The sequence below is a fragment of the Desmodus rotundus genome, chromosome 6, assembly GCF_022682495.2.
Source record: "Desmodus rotundus isolate HL8 chromosome 6, HLdesRot8A.1, whole genome shotgun sequence".
In the NCBI taxonomy this organism is placed as follows: domain Eukaryota; kingdom Metazoa; phylum Chordata; class Mammalia; order Chiroptera; family Phyllostomidae; genus Desmodus; species Desmodus rotundus.
The window spans coordinates 3,519,951-3,542,473 of NC_071392.1; the positions used below are offsets into that span (position 1 = coordinate 3,519,951).

Here is a 22,523-nt window from a genome sequence, read left to right on the forward strand (position 1 = left end):
CTGAAGGCAGAAACTATCCTTTTAATCTCTATTTCGTCATCGCCTAGTACCATCTGGCATTCAATCAGTGATGAAATGGGGGAAAAAACGTAAAATGTAATTTTTTCTCAAGGAGAAATCATTGCATCGATTTGGTTTCAAACAGTAACGAAACAAGAACAAGAAGCACCAATAAAGACTGTTAAATTAGCCATGTTGTGTTTACATAAAAGCAGACATTTGTTCGTGTCCTCTCTTTACACACGTTATGCTCCTGGGCACGGGAATTAATACTGGAGGACTGTTTCAAGCCAATTAAATATTTGGGTGATTAAGTATGTTTTCCAATTTTATCTTGTAACCAAACATCCGTTTATTCAAAACAAAGGGACTTCATGAAAATAGAACATAAGGCCAAAAAAAAAAAAAAAAAAAAAAGGCCGGTGGCTCCTCCCCCTCGACACCCCCTCCCAACTGTAATGAATAGGAGGGACCGCTCCGCTCCCCCCGGGAGGCACTACACTATCCTCGCAGTGTCTGGGGCTATTTTGCAATTTTTTTTTAGAGGAGGGTTTTTTTTTTTCCGCCCTTATTATTGAACAAAGAGCTGCTGGTGTGCCGGTGCCTGGCGCTTCGGGGGGCCGAGGGCGTCGGCGGCCCCGCCCGGCTGGAGAGAATGCAGGTGGATGACGGCGCGTCTGGGGACCGCAGACACCTTGAATGACAGCGGGTTCTCTCTCCAGGTTTCCCAGCGGGAACGTGCCCCGCGCGGTCACCCGGTTTTCCCTAGAGAATCGTAGAAGGGGCTTGGCCACGGGAGGCGCTTCCAGACTCGGGCTCCGGCCTGCCCAGCGCGTCGCCCAGAGCAGGCCGAGGCGGGTGGCGAAGGGACGGGGCGGTCGGCCGTGACCGGGCTCTGATCCGCCGAGGGCTCCCCGCGGGCCCGGCTGCCCGGGCGGCGTCCGACCGGGCGGGCACCACGTGGAGCGCACCAGCTGCGCCCAGATGTGCCCGCCGCCGGCGGCCCCGCAGGCCCCGCGGAGAGGCTCCGGCGCGCTCCGAGGCCCCGCTCGCCCTCCCAGCTCGCGGCTCTCCTAGGGGGAGACCCCGGCCCGCCGCGCGGGGTCCCGGAGCGCCGCTCCAGCGGAAACGCCGCGCAGGAGGTTTGTCCCCGCGCGCGCGCCGTACCGCGCGGCCCCGGCGCTGGGGAAAGCGCGCGGCGGCGATGGGCGAGACCATGTCGAAGAGACTCAAGTTGCACCTGAGCGGGGAGACAGAGATGGAGGAGCGAGCGTTCCCCAACCCCTTCCCGGACTACGAGGCCGCGGCCTCCGCCGCAGCGACCGAGGAGACGGGCTCTGCTCGCCCCGCGCCCTCCCCCGACGAGCTCGGCCTCCCTTTCCACCACGACGGGAAGGTGAGTCGGCGGCCGACTTCGGCCAGGCCCTGGGCCGCGCCCGGTGGGGGGAACGCCAGCAGTGGTATTGCCCACCCGCCCCGCCCACTGGCGGGCTGACGTAACCCGCCCCGCCCATTGGGGGCGTGGTGTCATCTTGCGCGCCGCCCCTTGGGTGCGCCCCTCGTCCCGGCCTGGGCGGACTCCGGGCGCGCGCACCTGCTTGCACTCCCGTTGCGGGTGCCCAGCAGGGTCCTTCCCCGGAGGACCGGGCGCTGCTCCTGTGTTAGCCACTTTGTTCGTGTTCGGTGCCTGTGAAGTGCCCTGATGGTACGCTCCGTTTCTGGGCACCTGGAAGTGGCTCCGCGGGCTCTTGTGGTGGTTGATAAAGCAGATCGGATGACAGTCTGTGCCCTCGAGCAAATTCAGCCAATACACATGCAAAACAGACTCGCTGGAAAACCTGCCCTTAGCTTTCCCGAGTCCGATGGTGTCATCAGGCCTGGCCCCTGGGCCGCTGCCCTGGGAATTGACCGCAAAAAAGCATTGCTCACAAGCAGTATTGACGTTTTGAGTGCCTTTGTCTGTGTGCCCAGGCTCTGGGAAGGGGATGTCTGCAAAAAAGTTAACTTGGTAGGGGAAGAGTGGTGCAGAGCTAATGAACAGGTACACGGAGGCAAGCTCAAAAAGTTGGGTTTAATTTGGGGAAAGCAGAGACACTGCAGTTCGGGACGTGCAGAATGTAGCAAGTGGCAGGCAAGTCCGAAGATGCAAAGGAAGGTCAGCTTTTTTTAGGTTTCAGGAGGAAAATGGCGGCAGTGGTTTTGAACAGAAGTTCGTTGGAGAACGAGGTCAAGGTTGTGGTTAGAGCTGTTGCCGGCAGGAGGGATCTTCCTTCTCTTTTTTCACAGGCAGGAGATGAGATTCCCATATGAAGAATGCCGTCCTTTGTGTAAATTATCTCTGCCTTCCCTCCCCTTGCTGGTACTACGGGCTGCAGTGAATGACGTGCCAGTGGGATCCTCTTCCTCAGGGCCTCCTGGCTCCTTTAGAACAAGGTGTCCTTTATTGATGTTGACCGTGGAAAGAAAGGACGGAACTTCAGCGGAGCCGTTTTCTGTTTGGTAAAGCCGCACGTTACCACTTCCCCGCCCTGGTTCCCAAGTGCTTTGTATTCCAAGAGGTACAAGTTGGCCAAAGCTAAGAAGGCAGTTTCAAAAGAGCCCTTGGTCTGAATATAGAATCATAGGCAAGTGAGTTCTCCAAGCCTCCGTGTTCTTAGATGTGGGTATCACTCACATGGCTGTTAGTGATGGATTTAGATAAACAGAGCTATGAATGGCCTGGCAAACGGCCTTTGTGGTACCCCATTAGACGCCTGGGAAGTTCCCCCTTCTTCCCCTTGAAAACTCAGTCTTCGGGCTTAGAATGCACGTGTCAGTGTTGATGTCTCTCTCCATTTCTTCTCTGCACATACCTGTTACCTTTTTTACGGAGAGTTCACATTTTTTATAATAATGTTATGTTTAATGCTGGTGGGCATTGAAAAATCCATCGTTTGCACTTACTATGAGTTGCTATCCTGATGTGACCCTTACAGTAAGGAGGTTGGTGCCAGGTCTGGTGATAGATGAGGGAGAAAAACTCCTGACCCCGCGGGAGTCTCCACGGGAACAATGAAGACAGAGGCAGCTGAGTTCCATCTTCTGCCTCAGGGCCCGTGATGAACACTGACCCTGAAATTGCGTTTTTTTCTTTTTTCCCTTTGGATCTGGTAAATGAGATTTTGCCTCAACTCTGTACCAAACTGATTCATATAAAAGAAAATTGAAACACAAATAACTGATGGGGCGTGTTATCCTATGTGGTTAAACAATTAAAATGCGCCAGGTGGGCACCGTGCCAGAGGCTGTGGTGGCTGCTCAAGGAAAGGGGAGGTGGAAACTGTGCTGATCTTGAACGTGAAAAAGAGGGGAATTGTGATTTTAAAAGGCGGAAAGAACGCTTCTTAGTTATGTAAAATCACAAGACAAAATGAACGTGAATTACATCCCACTGTCTTCTCTATAGATACTTTATGATTGGCCAGTTATTACATTTTTAATTTTAAAAATATTGTTGAAATGTAATTAAGATAGATAATATCAAAGAGTACACTTGTTTGATATACATGAAATTTCATGAAAATGAGGGTATCATGGGTTGAATTGTCTCCCTAAAAGGTTTGTCCAAGTCCCAACCACCCTCAGAATGGGACCTTGTTTCCATGTAAGGAAACGAAATTGGTGAAGGTTTTTCATACACGGGGAGGAGGACCTGCCTCCTGCCCCCCCCCCCCCCCCGAGAAAGTGCCATTGGGTGTACCTTACTCTAAGTCTCTGGGATGTAGATGAGAGACTTATCTCATTACCTGAGGAGGTATCTTCTTCCCGTGAAGAAGATAAACCCTTTGGCCTCCAGTTCTAGGGCCTTACCTCCTGTGAAACATAAACTGATACCTCCAGCGCCAGGTAAGCGTCTCTGGAGTTCGCACACCTTACACCCTGGTAATTTCTTTTCTGAGGCTGCGTTCGTCCACAACCCCAAATTCCAGTGAAGTCTGCCCTGGAAGCCCTAAACATGCAGAACAGAAAAGCCTTTTGTTTTCTTCCTTGGACTTTTTAGGTACGTGAGGCAATGAATTCTCTCTCTCTCTCTCTTTTTTTTTTTAATTTTTCAATTACACAAGCATTTTCTTTGTTGTCCCACAGAGGGGCCTTTGGTTATGATGATGAATCAGTCCGTGAGGGACATACAACAATGTCCATTGGTCTACACCTAATAGCAGAACCATAAAACGCACGAAAGCCAAAAAAAAAAAAAAAGTACAGAATTAAAGGAAGAAATATACAGTAGACAAATCTACATTCATGATGAGGGATTTTAACACACCTCAGCAGTTGGTATTGCAACTAGGTTTTTCAAAAAGCATGAGACAGAAAAATCCGAAAAATTCATTGTAAGAACACGGCCAAACTCCCCCTGGGAAAAAACACCAGCAGCGAGGAAGAACACCTGCTTCCTTAGCTCTTAGCAGCATTGGTACCTAGTAGTTTTAAATACTTTATTATTTATTCATCTAGTAGGCAAACCATGGCACTTGCACTTACTTGCACTGCGTTACTTGCTAAGTGATTGACGATTTTTGCATATGCTTGTTATTGTTTTTTACAAGGTACATTGATAATTTTAGGTATATTTCTATATTGTTATGGTCTTTTTAATTTGTAATGTTTTATATTACAAGTATTTCCCTTTTGTCATTAACTTTTTTAATTTGTTGAGATGACATTGGGTAATAAATTATAAAGGTTTCAAGTGTATGATTAGGTAATACGTCACCTGTATATTGTCTTGTATGTGCACCACCCCAAGTCAAGTCCCCTTCCGTCACCTCCTATTGGACCCCCCTTTCCTCCCTCCACCCCCTTCCCTCGGGCAACCACCATCCTGCTGTCTGAGTTCTTGTCATTAACTTTTAAACCATCTTTCTTATCTTCTTTAATTTATAGAAGTTAAAATGTTTCTGTAGTCAAATCCACCATTTTTTTTAATGCCTGTTCCCTTTCATTTCTGAAATTTATTTTTTGAGATCCTGCTGAAGACTTATTGTCTGTATAGGGCATTATCTCGTTTTACAACTTAGTTATAAGACCACAGTAACGCTCCAAACAGCGAAGCGTTGAGATGGGCTGGGCGGTGTGATTTCCGTCCGTTGGTTTTCACCACCTGGACTGGTGAAGTGCTTGATACAGTGTTGTCCTGTTCTCGTGCACTTTACATCACCATCTGCTTTCGGTTCGCAGATCGTCCAGAACCTCACGAGGCGGATCCAGACCAAAATCAAAGACCTTCTGCAGCAGATGGAAGAAGGGCTGAAGACAGCCGACCCACACGATTGCTCTGCCTACACTGGCTGGACAGGTGAGGGTGCGCGTGTACGTGTGTGTGGTCCGTCTCATTCATTCTCCAGTTACGAAATGCACGGCTTGGGTTTGAAACTTCCTTCTCTTGGGAAATGGTAAAGTTTTATACCCTTCAAGCTGTCTTCATAGATGAGATGCTTTGGAATTTCATTTCCAGAGAAATTCTGCCTGGAAGTCTGAACTGTACTATGTAGTACGTCCTATTTTTGTGACATTATTTGATAAAACATGTAACTGTGAAAATACGTCATAAGAGCAAACTTGCCCGAGGGCCAGTTTCTTTTTGTTTGTTTGCTTGTCTTGCTTCGATCTTTGTGACAACCGGTAGCTGTGTGATTTCTTTGGGCCATTATATATGATAACTGTTTAACCTATTGCTTGTACTTATTTGACTCATTTGTACATGTAAAGATTTTTATGTCGATGAAAATTAAACAAGCAACCAGTGATACACTTCACATCAAAAACCTGAGTTTGAAAAGTAGCTTGCCTTTCACTAATCTTTACACCCTCATTGTTTTACCGTGTAGCCAGAACATTGCAACAGCTATTTGGGGAACATAAAAGAAATAAAGACAGACCTTATTTTGAGGGATTATATTGCAGTGTGATTATTACTAATGGCAATTTACGTATAAATTTATAGCCTTTTCTTGGTAAATCTCTAGAGTTTAATGAAAGAACAGCACAGACAGGAGGGCGTAGTTAGAGTCCCGTGAGCTGACACCGGGTTTTACAGACGGGATGGCCCTGATCTTTTTATTTCTGTTTACACATATATTCATGTTACTTGCCTGTGATGAATACAACATTTGCACAGTGACACTAGAAGTAAAATTTTCAAACTTTTACCTCCAGACATGGAGCTAGTTCACTTACAGAGCCAAAGAGTTTTATCTGAAATGTAAAATTAGGTCGTTTTGGCTACCTTGAAATAAAATGCAAAGAATAAAGTTATTTAGAAAGAGAAAATGACATAGTTATCGGTAGACAGTTTTCCCCTAAAAGGTCTTTCACTTGAAGCATCTCTTGTTATTGAAAATGGCTTTGCTCTGGGACGTCAGGCCCTGAGCTGGCGGTGCATGACACTCGTCCAGAGAGCTCTGTAATAAACGGAGATTCCCAGCCTCCGCCCCACAACGGCTGTGTCAGGAACTCTGGGAGGAGGCGAAGAATCAGTTTTTGTTTTTGTTTTTTTAATCTCCTTTTGTTGTCATCTTTTGGGATCACTGATGGAGCCATCACGGAGGTATTTGGTTTGAATGCTGTAAAGTGAGAACTGGCTTTGGCGTTCCGGCAGTGGTGTGGAATCCACGTAGACCCACGCCTCCCTACTTTTTCTCCTAAAACAATCTAAGAAGCCTGAACAAAGCACCCACAACTGATCTCCTTAGCAAAATGACGATAGAGCACGCACGCAAGTAACAGTGGGGTGAAACCGAACAGCATCCACAGGGACCGTGCAGAGCCCCAGCGGAGTAGCAGGTGCGGGGCGCCAAGGCCCCAGGGTGGTGGAAGCCGCCCTTCCTGCCCTTCTTGGTCAACAAGCGATCACTCCCCGGAGGGACGGACCTCGGAGGGGGCTCAGAGGGAGTATCCGAGTGTGAAGCAGGCAAGGAGTGCTGGCCCAGGCAGCGAGAAAAGGCGTGGAGAGCGTTCCGGCACAGAGACTGTCGGCTTTTTTAAAAGCCCTGGTGAGCAAAAGCGGGGACAGAGTCACAAGGCAGAAGCCGTGGGCTCGGCAGCACTGGCGGGAGTCGTGGGTGAGGAGGGAAACAGCACGGCAGCACGTGGAGCGCTCCCGGAACATCGAGGACGGGAGACTCGGGGGCATCTGGCCTGGGACTGCAATGTGTTCAGATGGTTTGTATTAAATTCACTGTTCGTCACCAGCAGAGGCTGCCCTTGGAACGTCACAAACTGGGAAAGCTGCCTGAGCTTCCTCTTCCAGAGAGTCTTCCTGGTAATAGTTGATCCAGAAAAATCCATCTAATTCAAATTTAAGAAGAAAGTTCAATAGTTGTATACATAATACTAGAAAAAAGGGAAAAACCAAATTTTGTCAATGGAAGAAGAAAGCAACAGGAAAATCCCACTACAGTGTGGAGAGAAATTACAGCACTTTCAACATCAGCTTGGAGACTTAGTTATGCAGTAAGTTCACAAAGCAGAACTAAAAAAAAATCTACCCTGTGTAATTTCTTTGATGTTCCCCTTCAGAAATGCAGGTTTTTATGTAGGTCTTTCATATAATCATAAAAATTACGTCCTAAAGGTTGAAAGAAGAGGTAACAGTGGCTTTCTCGGGGCTGGGGAACTCTTGCAGGCATCGCCCTCCTGTACCTGCAGCTGCACCGGGTCACGAGTGACCAGACCTACCTGCTCCGGTCCCTGGACTACGTGAAGAGGACCCTCCGGAACCTGAGTGGCCGCAGGGTCACTTTCCTCTGTGGGGACGCTGGGCCGCTCGCCGTGGGAGCCGTGGTCTATCACAAGCTCAAAAGTGACTGTGAGTCGCAGGAATGCATCACCAAGTGAGTCCAAGTTCGCAGCTGGAGGTCTGGCTGGAGAGAGGTTCTCCAAAGGGAATCGTTCGGAACTCATCTTCCTTTGCCAGCAGGTCTCTCCCGGCAGGGAAGGGTTCCGTGTATCCACCTGGAGCAGAGTGGCGGGACCCTGTGCTCCCCTCCGACCCAAGCCGCGTCTGCCTTCATGGGGGGGTGGGGAACATGGGTCTTCCTTTGTGCTAATCATCTTTCTGAAATGGTGTTTGGCTGCCATCAGCGCCTGCAAATTCGCTCATTCTCAGGTTCAGTTGTTACAAACAGCTAGAAGGGGTCGTCTGTTGTTGCATCTGCTGGTTTCCGTTCTCGCTGAGGAAGCAGGCCGAGGAAGCAGGCGCCAGGGCTCACTCGAGCCTAGTCACGTTTGTTGAAAGCCGGGACGACTCAACCTAGTTCCCAAGCACTGGTCACATTTTACTGCCGCCTCATGTAGACTTTAAGTCACTGTCTTCTAATTCTGGATGTCGAACTGGAGTGTCCTCTCTTACATGGTTTAGGATAGTTGTGAGGTCAACGTTTTGAACACAGAGATGTTTTGTTATTTGTTGTGGTATCTGAGAGAGAAATTAAGTAGAGAAGTTTTTGTTTCCTATTTGGGTTTTTTTAAATATATTTTTAAATCCGTTTTGAATTAAAAATCCACGGCAGATAACTCCTGCAGGATTGGGGGCGTTCGCGGTTCCAGGGAACGTGTGCTGGACGTTCTCTGGGAAAACAGAGATTTTCTCGTTGGACAGACTCTTGCAGCTCCAGAGAACTGTTGTCGGCCGAGACTCAGACCTTCCCGACGAGCTGCTTTACGGACGGGCCGGGTACCTGTATGCCTTACTCTACCTGAACACGGAGATCGGGCCGGGAGCCGTGTGCGAGTCGGCCATCAAAGAGGTACTGTGGGGCCGCACCACCCCCGTGGGGACCCCCCCACCCCACCCCGGATCTGCCTGTGGGCACAGTCACAGCAGAGGCTGCACTCTGCTCCGAGGCAACAGGAGCTCCTTAAAGAATCTCATCAAATTAATCAGTAGCTCCATGTCGTCCTTTCCAGGGATCATTTTAAAATCCCTACTCTTAGGCCTGTATCGATCCAGCTGCCTTTGCTAGAATCAGACAACCACAGCTTCAGAAAGATGGCGTGTTTCTTTCTTTCTCATGAGCTGTCTGAGCTGGCAGTTGTCCTGGGAGTACACGAGGGTCCCTGTGCCTCATGCTTCTGTGTCCCAGGGGCGTACCCGTGTCTGCGGGCCCAGAGCTCGGTGAGCACCTGTGCCCAGGCACCCGTGAGGAAGCGGAGGCTGAGCCGCTTCCTTCTTACGGCCAAGAAGCACAAGTTGCCTCCTCCCTTCTGCTCACATGCCCCTTACAGAACTTGGGTGACTGTGTCCAGCGTCCGGGGCTCAGAGGCCGCTGCCCAGCTAAAACTCGGAGCTCGGTTTCCAAAAGTAGGAAGGGAGTCGGGGTGTCGGGAGCCAGTCAGGGTCTGTGCCGCAGATGCGTCACAGTGCGATTCTGCCTGTGACCCAGCAAAGTGCTGCGCACCCACAGCCCTGTCCTCCCGGCCCCCGTGGGAGTCCCCCAGGCTTTGGGGGAAGACCCAGCAGCTGCAAAGCCACTAAGCAGACTAGAATATTTGGGGGGGGGAAGAGTTTCTAGATTCTAGTACACTGTTGATACAAAGAACTTTTGGGTTCGTGGTTTGACTTCTTAATGTCTTTTTCTCCTGAGACAGTCTTCTGACTCCCCCCTGCCTGTATTCGTTAGGCTCCACACTGTTAGCGTTCATTAGACGGAGACGGGGCACCTGTGTTCTGACGGCTGCCGTCTCCTGGCCCCTGCAGGTCGTCACTGCTATCATTGAGTCGGGCAAGGCCCTGTCGCGGGAGGAGAGGAAGACCGAGCGCTGTCCCCTCCTGTACCAGTGGCACCGGAAGCAGTATGTCGGAGCGGCACATGGCATGGCAGGGATTTACTACATGCTAATGCAGGTCAGCGAGGCCACTCGGAAATGCCGGCTCAGTGGCCGCATCAAAAACCAGTCCCTCAGAGGGGAGCATGGGACTGAAAGGCGGCTACAGACCGCGCCAGCTGAAAGGAAGTCCGGCTCCTCCTTAGGGGCACGGTGCTCGAGCTTTGCTTCTGTTGTTACTGGCCACGAAACAGAGGTTTAAAAAAAATGGGAAACACGTAATGTTTATTTTTGCTTGTTTAAAGCCCGCAGCACGAGTGGACCAGGGGACCCTGGCGGAAATGGTGAAGCCCAGTATCGACTACGTGCGCCACAAGCGGTTCCGGTCGGGGAACTACCCGTCGTCGCTGAGCAACGAGACCGACCGGCTGGTCCACTGGTGCCACGGGGCCCCGGGCGTCCTGCACATGCTGCTGCAGGCTCACGAGGTCGGCGCGCCCCCCGCGCCTCAGCTCCACGTGGGGGGGTGCATTTTAACCGGCTAAAACTGACACCCCAGCGTTCCCTCTGCGGTCGTGAGCTGGGGGGAGGGCCGGGCAGCAGACAGACAGACTGAGACCACGGGGCTGCGGTGGGAGCTGCCGGTGGCGGCCGTTCTCCCCGGGGCCAGTTCAGGTCTTGTAGCCACAGGGAAACATTTTGCTAACTCTTCTCTGAGGACCCCGTTCCAACACCGCTTTGCTTCTCCTCTCCCAGGTTTTCAAGGAGGAGAAGTACCTGAAGGACGCCGTGGAGTGCAGCGACGTGGTCTGGCAGCGCGGCTTGCTGCGCAAGGGCTACGGCATCTGCCACGGCACGGCCGGGAACGGCTACGCCTTCCTCTCCCTTTACCGCCTCACCCAGGACAGGAAGTACCTCTACCGGGCGTGCAAGGTAAGGCCGCCCCTGGCCCGGCAGTGCCCGGGCCTGCACCTGCTCCCTCCTCCTCTTCACCTGCTGCTCCAGCTCTGCCCCTTAGTCCTCTCCTCGGACACGGCCTGGCCCGGCCCCTCCCCACTGCCCTGGGAGTCAGGCCTGCGGGCTCCTCCACCCTCCCCCGCCCCCTCCCCCCAGCACACTGCCCTCTGCAGCAGGCCACCCACCCCCCACAGTGGGCAGCCAAGCAGGCCTGCTGTTCCCTCCAAGCAGCCTCGGGTTAGCTCCCACCCGGGACGCCCTTCCCCCGAAGTCTGCATGGAGGCCCCTTATGGCCCATCTCAGCTCAGTGATGAGCTTGGTGACAGGCTCACCAGCTGAGCAGAGGGCCCGGGGGTCCAGCCCAGAGCGCACACTCCCGACCTCTGCGTTGCCCGGAACCCCCTCACTGCGGTTCCTGGCGAGTTCACTGTGGCGGCTCATTGGTTGCCTTCTCACCAAGTGGAATCTCCAGTCGTCAAAAGGAACAACTTTCTCCTTCTTAGTTTGCAGAGTGGTGTCTCGAGTATGGAGCCCACGGGTGCCGCATCCCCGACAGACCCTACTCCCTCTTTGAAGGTAAGGGAGGGAGAAGCGCACGCCCTGGGTGCGTGCATCTGGGCCCTGCCTCTGCGTGCCTGGCACCCACCCCTTCATCTCCACAGCGGTGGGTAATTAGAGTCGTTTATTGCTGAAATCACAGGGAGTCTCTTTACTGTAGCTGTCCTGTGCTCCTGTGAACGTCTCCCGGTGTGTCCGGGTCTCCTGTGAGGTGACTGTGCAGACAGAACGTAGAGTGTCTGCCCCCTGTAACAGGAGAGATGATAGGCTTCCTCCTCTGCGATTCTGTGTACAAACTATTGATCCGCTCAGAGGAAGCTTGTCAGTTACATGTGTTTAATTACTTATATAAAGAAGTGTGAATGGGCAATGCTAGCAGTTGAGAAGCATTAGTAATTAGAAATACTAATAGTTGGAAAAAGTAAGAAGGAAGTTCCAAAAGACAAGCAGTGAGAGGAAATGAACAAACGCAGCGTTGACGTCTGCCGCAGGCAGTGTTGGGCACGGTTCGGGGGGACGAGCACCAGTTCTACACTGAGATGATCCACTTTTCCCTTTCCGGTGCGTGTGTGTGTGTGTGTGTGTGTGTGTGTGAAAGAGAGAGAGAGAGAGAGAGAGAGAGAGAGAGAGGTGGGGGGAGAACTGGGCGACTGTAACATCAGCCCCAGAAATCAGAGGGCAGCGAGCGATTCAATGGCGTCAGGAGGAACTGGTCACTTTTCATTCCTTAAGGGCCACATCTTACACTAATTCCAAAGTAAACTTCAGAAGGAATAAATGATTGAATTTTTTATCACATGTAAACAGATGTTTAATTTTGTTGAATGCTTTTTTGCATTAATTGATAAGATAATGAGATTTTTCTTCTCTAGCCTATTAATACGGTAGATTTTTAGTCTGGGTCGATTTTTCAAACATTAGCCGGCCTTGCATCTCTGGAGTAAGCCTCACTTAGTCCTGATGTACGGTTATTTCTATAAATTGCAGAATTGTATTTGCTAACATTCTGTCGAGGATTTTTACATCTGTAGTCATAAAGGGTGTCAGCCTGTAGTTTTCTTCTTCATACTGACTTTGTTGGGTTTTATTGTTGGAATAACATAGTGTCTGTTTGGCCTTTGTGCACATTCTGACATCTGTGACCCTTCCGGAGGTGTTTCCTCCATCAAGGGGCTCTGCCCCCCCACCCCACCAAAACAGGGTCATTTCAGCACGGGGTGCTCCAGGGCCCCTCCAGAGGGGGTTATGGTCCCTGTCTCTAATGGGTTCTAACTGATGTCCCTGAGCTGCTGGAACCCGTGCTTCAAACAGAAACTTACAGGGAAGCCTGGGAACCATCACACCGGGAACAGCTACTGGCCAATACAAACCAGGAACAAATTGCAAAAGCGTTGAGGGAAGAAGCCAGACACGACAGGCCGCGTGTCCTGAGTGGTTCCGTTCGTGTGGCGTCTGACACAGGCAGACTGGCCCGTGGTGGGGATGATGGGAGGGTAGACTGGAGGGGGACTCACAGGGCCTCCGGGGTGGTGCCGGAAGCACTCCACGTCAGGTAGGGGCTGGCCTGCACAGGTGTGTGCCGTCTCAGGACCCAGAGAAGTGTAGCAAAGGTGGGTGTGTTTCATGTAGATTTTACACCGAAAGGAAACCTCTAACCAAACAAAAACCCAGCTGAGAGGAATTGCTCTGATTGAGGAGAGAACAAGGGGCCTGGGACAGGAGCGGCCTTCCTCGCTGCTGCCCACCACCCTACCCCCACCCCAGTGTGGAACCCGAGGCTCGGTCACTCCCATGGGAGGGGTTGAGGGGGGATTTTGACCAAAGCAAATAAAGTTCATTTTTAAATAACATTCTTAAAACCTAGAGAAGATATAAAATGCAACTTTTGTTTGGACTAGAATACAAAGGCTCTGAAAGAGGAAGTTTTGTAAGTTGGAATATCTCAAGAGCAGCACTAGGTAACTTTTCTGGTGGTGATTCTGTGAGATCTTCTCAAAGTGTCGAAATACAATATTAGAGCCCAGAAAGCAACGTTCAAAATAAGAGGGTGACGAAGAGTGGCACCCTTACCTGCAGGTGCTCACAACGGCTTCCGGTGTTTTTTGTGAAGCTGTTGCTAAAGTCCCCCGCTCCTTTCCCAGATCCTGCTGCCCGGGAAGGGGGTGGCAGAGGGCGCCTTGTGCCGCTCCCGCTCCTGAAGGACCCCCTTTGACCTTGCAGGCATGGCCGGCGCCATCCACTTCCTCTCCGACGTCCTAGAACCGGAGACTGCTCGGTTTCCGGCGTTTGAACTTGCCTCTTCGCAGCGGGACAAAAAGGTGTAAAGAGACTAAGAGACCCTTCTGGACCAAAGCCAGCAGACCGCTCAGTGCCAGACGGGGAACCAACCGCATCCTGAGAGAGGGGCAGAGGGGCAGCAGCCCCTCCCAGCCGGAGTCTGAGCCTGAGTGACAGCGGCCTCCCCCCACCCACTCCCCACGGCTGTCACGCGCCCCTGGCTCGCGTGGAACACGAACCCCTCACCCAGTTCTCCGTAGTGTTGCATGTCTCCTGTTGTTTGCTGTCCGTAGGTTCCAGCCGTGCTCAGCAGGAAGCCCTCTGTGCCCACAGCGGGGCTGACCATGCGGCACCCTCGCTGTCCCTCTCTGTACATAACCTTCAGGGGGCTGTCGCCACATCAGCGCGGCAGGCGGGCAGCAGTCAGTCTGTGGGGCGATGCCCACGACACATTTGCTCACACCTCGGTGGGCCCCGGTCCGGTGAGCACGAGGGAAAGGCCACTCCAGACGCTGAGAGCGCCTGTCAGACGGGGGGTCTGGCTAAAGGGCCAAGCCCACCCTGGGTGGCGGACCAGCCCTGTTTTGCGCTCACCCAGTGTTTTGAAGAAGCCAGTGGGGCGCACTGCAGCTCCCCCGGGACTCTGGCTGTCATGGAGGGCGCAGGCTCTGTGTGTGAAGTGCCAGGGGCCCCTGGCAGGCGCAGGCAGTGGGGGCCCCTGGGAGTGCCCAGGGACAGCTTTCAAGGAGAGCCTTTCCACGGCCGCGCTGCCAGGCTAGGAACAGTGACCCAGCGGTGTCAGTCCGGACTTGGCGTGTGTTACTATAGCAGGCGGTACCTCCCTTTCCTAAGCGTTACACAGTATTGTTTCAAGTTCAGTGAATAAAACTCCGGAAGGCTGAGAAGCAGAAAGATACTCAGCTGTTCCTCTCTACATCCCTGCAGTTAAACGTATGTCAAAACCCGGTAAGTTACCAAGAAGTACAAGTTTGGGGTTCGTGCAGCCCTGCCATTCTGTCCACCACTGGACGCCACAGACCTCACACTTGATGAAGTGGATGAAGCGTAAAAGCACGAGTCCTCGCTTACACGTGTGGGGGGCACGCTGTTCTAACCAGGAGAGCGGTGGGACTGACTGACATTCTGATTTTAAAAACGGGGGTCTGGACGAGCCCACACTGCGTAATCCTGCCACGTAGATTTCAGGCTGTGGGAGAGTTTTCTCACCGTGGGAGGGTCCAGGGCTTCTCATCTCGAGAGCGGAGGCACGGGTCCCAAAGGACACACCAGGCCTCTGGCGGCCTGGTCCTTGTCCCAGCATCGGTGGGCCCTCCGGTCCCCTTGGGTGCAGGAGCGAGACTGTCGGTGCAGAGGACAGGTCTCCATCCACAGGGGATTCCTAGGGTGTTGCGAGCCCCACTTTAGAGCTGACGCCAACATGGGACCTTCGTTTCTAAAATGATGGCTCCTGAGTCAGACACTGTTCCTAAGTCCTGACTGTTTGCTTCCAAGTTGGGTTGGTGATTTGTGTGGACATAAATCCTCACGGTTGTATTCTTGCGCCTGCTCCCGCGTGTCTCACCTCTTACTCGCAGGTGGACATACTGTCCTGGATGAGTGGGGGGCGGGGGAGCTGAAGAGCTCATCTGAGGTCCCAGCCCACAGACAAGGCCGCTCCCTGCCTGCCGCCCCTCACCTGGCCCACACACAGCAGGGCACACATTGGGGCCTGCCTGCCTCGCCACACAGCCCTGCAGGCTGAGGCCCGAGGCTTTGCCAGCTGTGTCTCCTCTCCCCAGGGGAGGGGGCTGCCTGGGACTCCCCCAAGGCCCCTGGGACAGCCTGTCTCAGCCAGAGGGGCGGCTCACAGAAGCCCCCACTCTGGCCACGTGTCCCAAACCAGAAATGTGAGGGTGGCACTCCGCTCCCTGGGTGTCTCATCACGTGTAGAAAAACCTTGTTAGGCTTGTTTCTGAACAACACACCGAAGGAGAGAGAAAACATGCAGAATACATAGCGGAGATTTTACCTGCAAGTTGGTGTGAGCCAGCTGGCGGACACCTTCCTACCCACCCACCAGAGGCTAACAGGCCTGTAGCCTGTGACCACTCCCCTGGCGCTCGCAAGTCCCAGGGGCTGCTGGGTAACTCTCACTCCGGTTCTTGGTCCCTGGGGGCCGAGGAGAGGCGTGGACATAGAAAAGCACGGGAGGCCGGGGTCAGGGCTGGGTCTGCACGGAGGTCTCAGGACATCTTACCGCGGTTTCTTGGGTACGTCTCCGTCCTCCAAAGCGTGTGCGTCCCCAAACCTTCTTAAAAGTTGAAAGAAAAGTTGATGCCCACAGGTCTGTGGTTTCTCTGGTTTTGTCAGTAAAGACCATTGCGTGGTGATGCCTCCTGGCATCTGCCCCAAGACAGGAGGTAAGGGACTGAGACCTGGGAGAGGCCCCGTGACCTGGCCCAGAGCGCCGTGGTACTAGGAGGAGGGATGGGGACACATGCAGGGCCCTTCCCGTCCCTGCCATGGGTACTTCCGCCACCCTCTTGGCCAGGAGGGCCCCTCTGGCCATTAGCTGTAATTGGGTATACTGCTTTTAAGTTGGGGGGGCAAGTTCACATCTCCTACTACTTCATTTGCTAAGTTCACAGAAGCAGTGATTCCAAGTTCAAAGTCCAGGTTCCCTAAACACTTCTACAGCTTCGAGGGGCCCTTCCTTTCATGGGCCTCCAGTGTGGCACAGGCTGGGGGTGTCGTGGGGACGGGGCCACAGGTGGTCTCCAGGAGCAGAGTCCCCTATGTCATGTGCCAAGTTCCACAGGCACCTGGACATTTATCCGTAGGGGGTGACGTGTCAGGTTCCGGGCTGAAGGATGAGTGTGGGCAAGTTGGGCTGGGCTGCAAAGCAGGGACGCTGGTGGAAGACGGGCAGGGCCCGGAGTCGGGAACTGGGGCGCCTGCTCTTCTAGGAAGACCCCCCCCCACGGTGGGATCATCAGTGGACAAATCCGAGATCCTCATCCTGTTGAGGTTGCGGCACGGCCAGGAGAGACAGACGGCGTAACCCAGCTCTCCCCTCCAGTAACAACTGGTGCGGGAAACGGTGAAGCAGAGGAGGAGGCAGTGCTGCAGGGAGCACAGGCCGCTGTTTGAAACGGGACTGGGAGGCAGCGAGGAGGTTGGCCACGTGGGCCTGTGTGGAGAGAGCACCTTGACAAGGGCATGCCACTCACGGTCAAGGAGGGTGGGAGCGCCTGGTGGGACTGGGGTGACGAGGACTGACCGGGAAAGGCCAGGCCTCTGGCCCTCCTGAGGAATGCAGCTGTTACTCCAGGTGAACTAGGGAGCTGCTGGGGGTTCTGAGCAAAGGAGGACATCACCTGATTAATAGGGATCACCTGGGGGACTGCAGGGTAGACTGGGGGTGGGGGCTGGGGGCTCACCTGGGCGGCTGGCAGCAGGGGAGGCAGTGAGGGGTGGTCAGATTCTAGGCATGTCCTGGAGCTGGAGCCAGCAAGGGTTGCTGGCTGTCGGTGCAGAAGACGAGTAGACAAGGATGATGCCTGGGTCCATGGGAGGGAGGAGATGCTGGGAGTGGAGATGTGGACCAGGCCTGGCAGGAGGGGCGGGGCTCAGGTTCAGTCAGGCAGGTGGAGCTAGAGATGGCCAAGACAGGGGAGATGCGGAGTTCGGAGAGAAATCTGAAAGGGAGCTGCCACCTCGGAGTTGTCTGCACAGCGGTAGCATTTGAGTGGATGGGCTCATCAAGGCAGCTAGCAGGGAGGGAACAGGCAAGGGGCCAAGGATGGAGCAGAGCAGCCCTGGGAGGCTGGGAGGCAAGAGAAGCAGCACAGGAGGGTGAGGAGAGGCAGCCCCAGGGGCAGGGAGTGTTCTGCAGGAAGCAGTGTAGGGGTTGCTGAGCGAGCGACTATTTAAGGTGCTTGTGACCCGTGAGAAAGACCAGGAACTGGCCAGGCGATTGAGCAGCCTGGGGCCACTGAGGAACCTGCCCAGTTTACAGACAATGCCTGAAAGGAGCTCTGTTGTTGCACAAGAGCGAAAGGAAACGGGGCGGCGGTGAGGGACCAGGGATGGAGAAAACACTTCAAGTTCAGAAAAGTAACAGCCTGGTTGTAAATCCGTGCGTGTGACCCACTGGGCATTTTGAAACCGTGATGTGGGGCAGAAAGGGGGTGGGGGATGGGAGCTGGGGCCTGCGCCGCAGACCTGAGGCAGCACGTGGCTGGGACGGTCCATGACCCCGGTCCGCACGCAGATGGGCGCAGACGGCGGTGGGCACCGGACGCGGTTCTCCGGGAGGCAGCATCTGCCGAGTGGAGATGGCGGAAGAGGAGGTGTGGGGATGGGAAGCGAGAAGAGAAAGTGTGAGTGGTTGCCAGGAGAAAGGGAGAACCTACGCACGGGCCTCGCACGTCAGCAGCACGCTCAGCAGTCCGTTGGTGGGCAGTTTGAACACAGATTTCCGGGCTAGTGTCTGAAGGAGTGGGGTCTGAGAGTGTCTCCTACCGAGTCCCAGGGCGACGCTGCTGCTACTGCTGGGCGGGGGGGGGGGGCCCACACGGCAAGAAAACATGCCCTCGGTTCCCCTCCCAGTTCTGCTGGTCACCCCAGAAACACTGGACGGGATGGGGGGTGGGGATGGGGTACCTGGCAGGACAGCATCCGGGGCCCCCGTGGTTGCGAGCACAGGAGAGACCAGTCTGTGGCTTGTGGGTGTTTTCCAGCCACGTGCAGCTTGGTTTGTTTGATTTCTCTGAATGGGTCCGTCCTGTTTGCTGGCTTTCGTTTTGCTCTCTTTCGCCTGGGAGGGTCCGTCCACTAGTAGCTCTGTGGTGCACGAGGCCTCGCAGAGGGGTGGGGTGGGGTGGGGTGGGGGACTGAAGCTGGTTGGAAATTCCTGTCCACAGGCTCCATCTTTCCGTGGGGGAAGCGCAGGGCTGGGGCGGGAAGTGCCTACCTAACTGAGCCCCAGTCTCAGGCTGGAGGTGGCAGGAGGGAGAGGCAGAAGGGAGCTGGGTGGCCATCCTCCCTTAGGTGGCACTCTGACCTTCGACCGGCTCTAGTGTCCTGGGCCAAAGACCAGAGCTCTGTCCAGAAAGGAAGCTCGAGGAAGGCGGACGGACCGTGGCGCTGCGGGGTAGCAGAAAAAGGCCTCTACAGAGCTGACTGGTGTCTAAACCGCCATTGACCGAACCTCCTGCTACCGCCGGGAGACCCTGGGTGCTGCCGGTCCCATAGCCCGGGGCCAGGTGGCTCCTGCTGGCCTTCCTGCAGCTCAGGGCTCCCGTTGCCACATTCAGCTCTGCCTCCCAGGGCTATTGGGAGGGTGAGATAAAATAATCCAAGTGGAGCACCTTAGCAAAGAAGTAGCTGGCCTCAGCTGGCTCCAGGGGAAAGGGTTTGGCAGAGTGGCCCGGGTGCCGCTGTAGCGGGCACTGCCTCAGAGCAGCAGGCCGGCCCCACCCCCCCCCCCGGGAAGGCAGCTCTCAGGAGATGTTTGCAGCTCCAGCCCCACCCCCGTTTTTTTCTGGAATCAGCGTCCTTCAGGGAGCTGCTTGCCCCTCCCACTTAGGTGCTGAGCTGCAGCTGCACCCGCCCCCGATGACCAGCTCTGCCAGGGAGCTGTGGCATTTAATCCAAAATCGGCACACTGAGTCATCGGGAAAGTTCCTGGTGGCCTACTCACGGGATACAGCCACCGAGACCCTCCTCGTCCTTCACCTGGGCTCTCCCTCGTGTAACAGGGTTAATCTCTTACGAGCCTGTGGTTCCCAGTGTATGACGACAGTGTCGACCAGTTAGGAGCTGGGCGCCGTGTGAAGCCCTCGATGAGCACATCGCAGCCGGTGACTTCATCCGGCTCTTACAAACGCCTTTGTGTGGTGTGATAGGAAAAATAAAATAAAGTAGCCTGTGCGGAGGCTCTTCTCTGCCAAATTTCTCTACCTGTGAGGCAGCTCAGGGCGGGGAGCGCTGCCCGAGGTCATACAGCAGCTAAGTTGTGAGGCACAGATGCCACCAGACCCGAATTTACAGCAGTGGCATTGGACAGTTCCAGGTCAAGGATGAAATGGAACCACCTCCCATTCTCGCTGAAGGATGAAAGTAGTGGAGGAAGACAAGCCATCGGAATGGGCGGTGAAGTGACCGTCCATCATCTAAAGTGCAGTGGACAGGGACAGCCCAGATGTGCCCAGAATCTATGCATTATGTCATGCGCGTGAGCTTTATATTCCTCTGTTACACCGTGTCAGACAAACGTGGTCCTCGGTGCTTCAGTCTACAATACAGTTCAAAGCACAATAGGATGTAAACGCTCCCGCTCTGCCCCCCAGTCCACGGTGCGCCCAGCAGTGACCAGCACGGCTGCCTGGACATGAGGAGAGAGCATGGTCCTCCTGCTGGAAATACACGCCGCCACCTCTGGCGTATTCCTTCCCAACAGAACAAGGACCTGAGTCTGATCACCCTTCTCCGTGCACCAGGACCACCAGTGTACAGGAAATGCGGGTACCATGGAGGTGCAGTCTCCAAATTCCAGACTGTGAGTACAGACAACCAACAGGGTTTCTCTGAACAACAACAAAAAGCAAAGGAATATAAAAGATAAAGAGATGTGTAACCTCAGAGCCCACTCAAAGCAGTCCTGTCCTGTTTATGGAGATGCTGAGTTGCTTTTCAGAGATAACAGAACAAAACCCATGTCATGTAGCCAGGGCAGGTTTAAGGACAGACCTTGGACCTCAGCTGCCCCCGGAACCAGTCTCGCCCCCGGAACCAAAGGCCCTGGACGCAGCCGGAACTTGAACACTGGGGCGGGAAGCACAGGGACCGCTGTCCGGGAGGACCAGGTGCTGATGCCCATGGAACACTTTTCAAAATTAAATAATGATAGCAGCAGCCTACATCCCAGCACCTCGCCATGCAGGATGCCTGTCCTGGGGGAAGCGGCTTCAGGTGCACTGATTCCTGCCGCGCCCCCCTGCCCCCATCCAACACACCAGGTGGGAGACCATGGGGGCATGGCACCCCCGCCAGCTAGTCTCTAGAACACCTGTAGGTTCCTCGCCTAGACACCTGCGCACTTGGCCACACCCACCCAACGTAGCTGCCAGGCCTCAGTGTGGAGTTTCTCTATCAGCTCCCCACTCCCCAGCTGCCTTTTCTGCACAAATTCATCTTCCACCCTCTTCGGTCCATTTTCTCCTGGTTCCCCCACCACTCAAATTTTCTGTTCTTGCACTTTTGTGCCTTGAGGGCCATTGTGGACTCTTTGAAGTTCCATGTGAGGGAGGCAGATAAGAGGGACAGTCAAGTCATGGCCTTGGGCTCCTGAATGACCCTGTGTCCATTTTGCTGGGGAGCTGAAGCTCAGGGAGCCATCCGGGTAGGGTGTGTAACCTAGCACTGACCTGGCCACCAGCAAGCTGCCTGACCACTTCCGGCTGACTTCCTGTCCTGTCTTCAGATGCCACGTTACAAAATGCTCCTGTTTAAACATTGTCTCCGTGACTGATTCATCTAAAATGCCGCGAGCCACAGCAGATACATCCCTCCATAGGCCCGGGAGACCCATCCAGTTTCTGAGCAAGGAGAGCTCAGTTGAAACTCGAGGCTGTGTGAGCAGACCCAGGCCCCAGGGTAACCAGTGCCACAGGCTTTCCCTGCTTAATGCTTCTCACTTCCCACTTGCTTCGGGTAGTTTTTCCTTAGCTAGATCTTTCAAATGTGTTGGTAAACCACAACCTCCTTATAGTCTTTGATAGCATGTGATTTCCAGTTCCCCCACCCCACCCAGCTGCAGGTGCAACCCACTGAAGGTGCTTCCTCCTGAGGGACATCGCCTCTGCCCTCTTTCCCACTCCCCAGGAAAGCAGTCAAAGTACACGTCCAAATTTACTTTTATTTCGGACACCTAGGAAACAGGACCCTACCAAAGAGAACAGAAAGGAGAAATGAGCCAGGTGTTGCGGAAGAGAAGCATGCTCGAGTCTGCTCCGGGGTTCCCCCCAGCCACTGACTCTGCTGGACTCCGCCCACCAGGAGCAGGGCACACGCCCCCTTCAGCGAGAGGAGCTTCACGGGGGGGTCAGAGTTCTCTGGAGCAGGGCTGTCCCCTAGGTGCCGGGACAACAGAATGTGCCTCACATAGACATGGGAGTATAAAATTGCTGGGTGGGACCAGAGTCATCCAGTCTCTTAAGACCACTTGCTGTCAAAAAGATACACCAGGTCCTGTCACAGACATGTGGTGCCACTTCAGCCACACCTGGTCTGGTGCCTGGGCAGCTCTGAGTATGCTCGTTATTTAATTTTTTAAAAAAAGCAAAGGGAGACATTGCAGTTAAAAATGCAAAACAAATGGCCTGGAGGAAGAGGACCTAAAATTTAGACCCATGTATTGTCGTTGGTTGTAAACAGCAAATGTTGTGCTTTGTCAGCTCATTTCACACGAGGGCCTGGGGTGGCAAGGGTCAGGGCCAGGAGTTCGCAGGTCACCTGAGGGGTTCAACGCCACGCTCACTGACTGCGTCCCCAGGGCTCTGGTTTGGCTCCAGGTGTTTCCTGCAGAACTCCCCCAGAAGCTCCACCTGAGAGTTGCTGTGGCCCCCTCCCGCCTCCTCACCACTGGCCCACAGAGACACCCAGGAGACCAGGGACACCAGACCCCCCCGGTCTGGGGCGCAGCAAACACCCAGGACCCACTCCAGTGAGACGTCCTGATGCTCCAGTTGAATGAGTAACAATTTCTCCATTAGTTCATTTCAAAAAAAAAGGCTCCCGCCACCCCTCCCCCTGCAGCCCGCACCCCGAAGTCCGACCACCACGCACACAGGGACCTACAAGTCTTGGCTACACTGCTTTGCCCCCGTGTCTGACCAGGCAGGTCTCCATCTGGGTGTGAG

The 22,523-nt window shown here is 54.1% G+C and overlaps 1 protein-coding gene across 1 annotated transcript; it reads left to right on the forward strand.

Moving 5' to 3' along the window:
• Positions 1 to 502: 502 nt before the first annotated feature.
• LANCL2 (LanC like glutathione S-transferase 2) lies at positions 503 to 14,511 on the forward strand. The gene is made up of 9 exons (XM_024563084.4): positions 503 to 1,396; positions 5,221 to 5,338; positions 7,667 to 7,874; positions 8,642 to 8,789; positions 9,740 to 9,886; positions 10,113 to 10,295; positions 10,564 to 10,740; positions 11,268 to 11,340; positions 13,543 to 14,511. Exons 1-9 carry the CDS (start codon positions 1,205 to 1,207, stop codon positions 13,644 to 13,646), a joined length of 1,350 nt encoding a protein of 449 aa, XP_024418852.2. The 5' UTR covers positions 503 to 1,204; the 3' UTR covers positions 13,647 to 14,511.
• Positions 14,512 to 22,523: the final 8,012 nt, after the last annotated feature.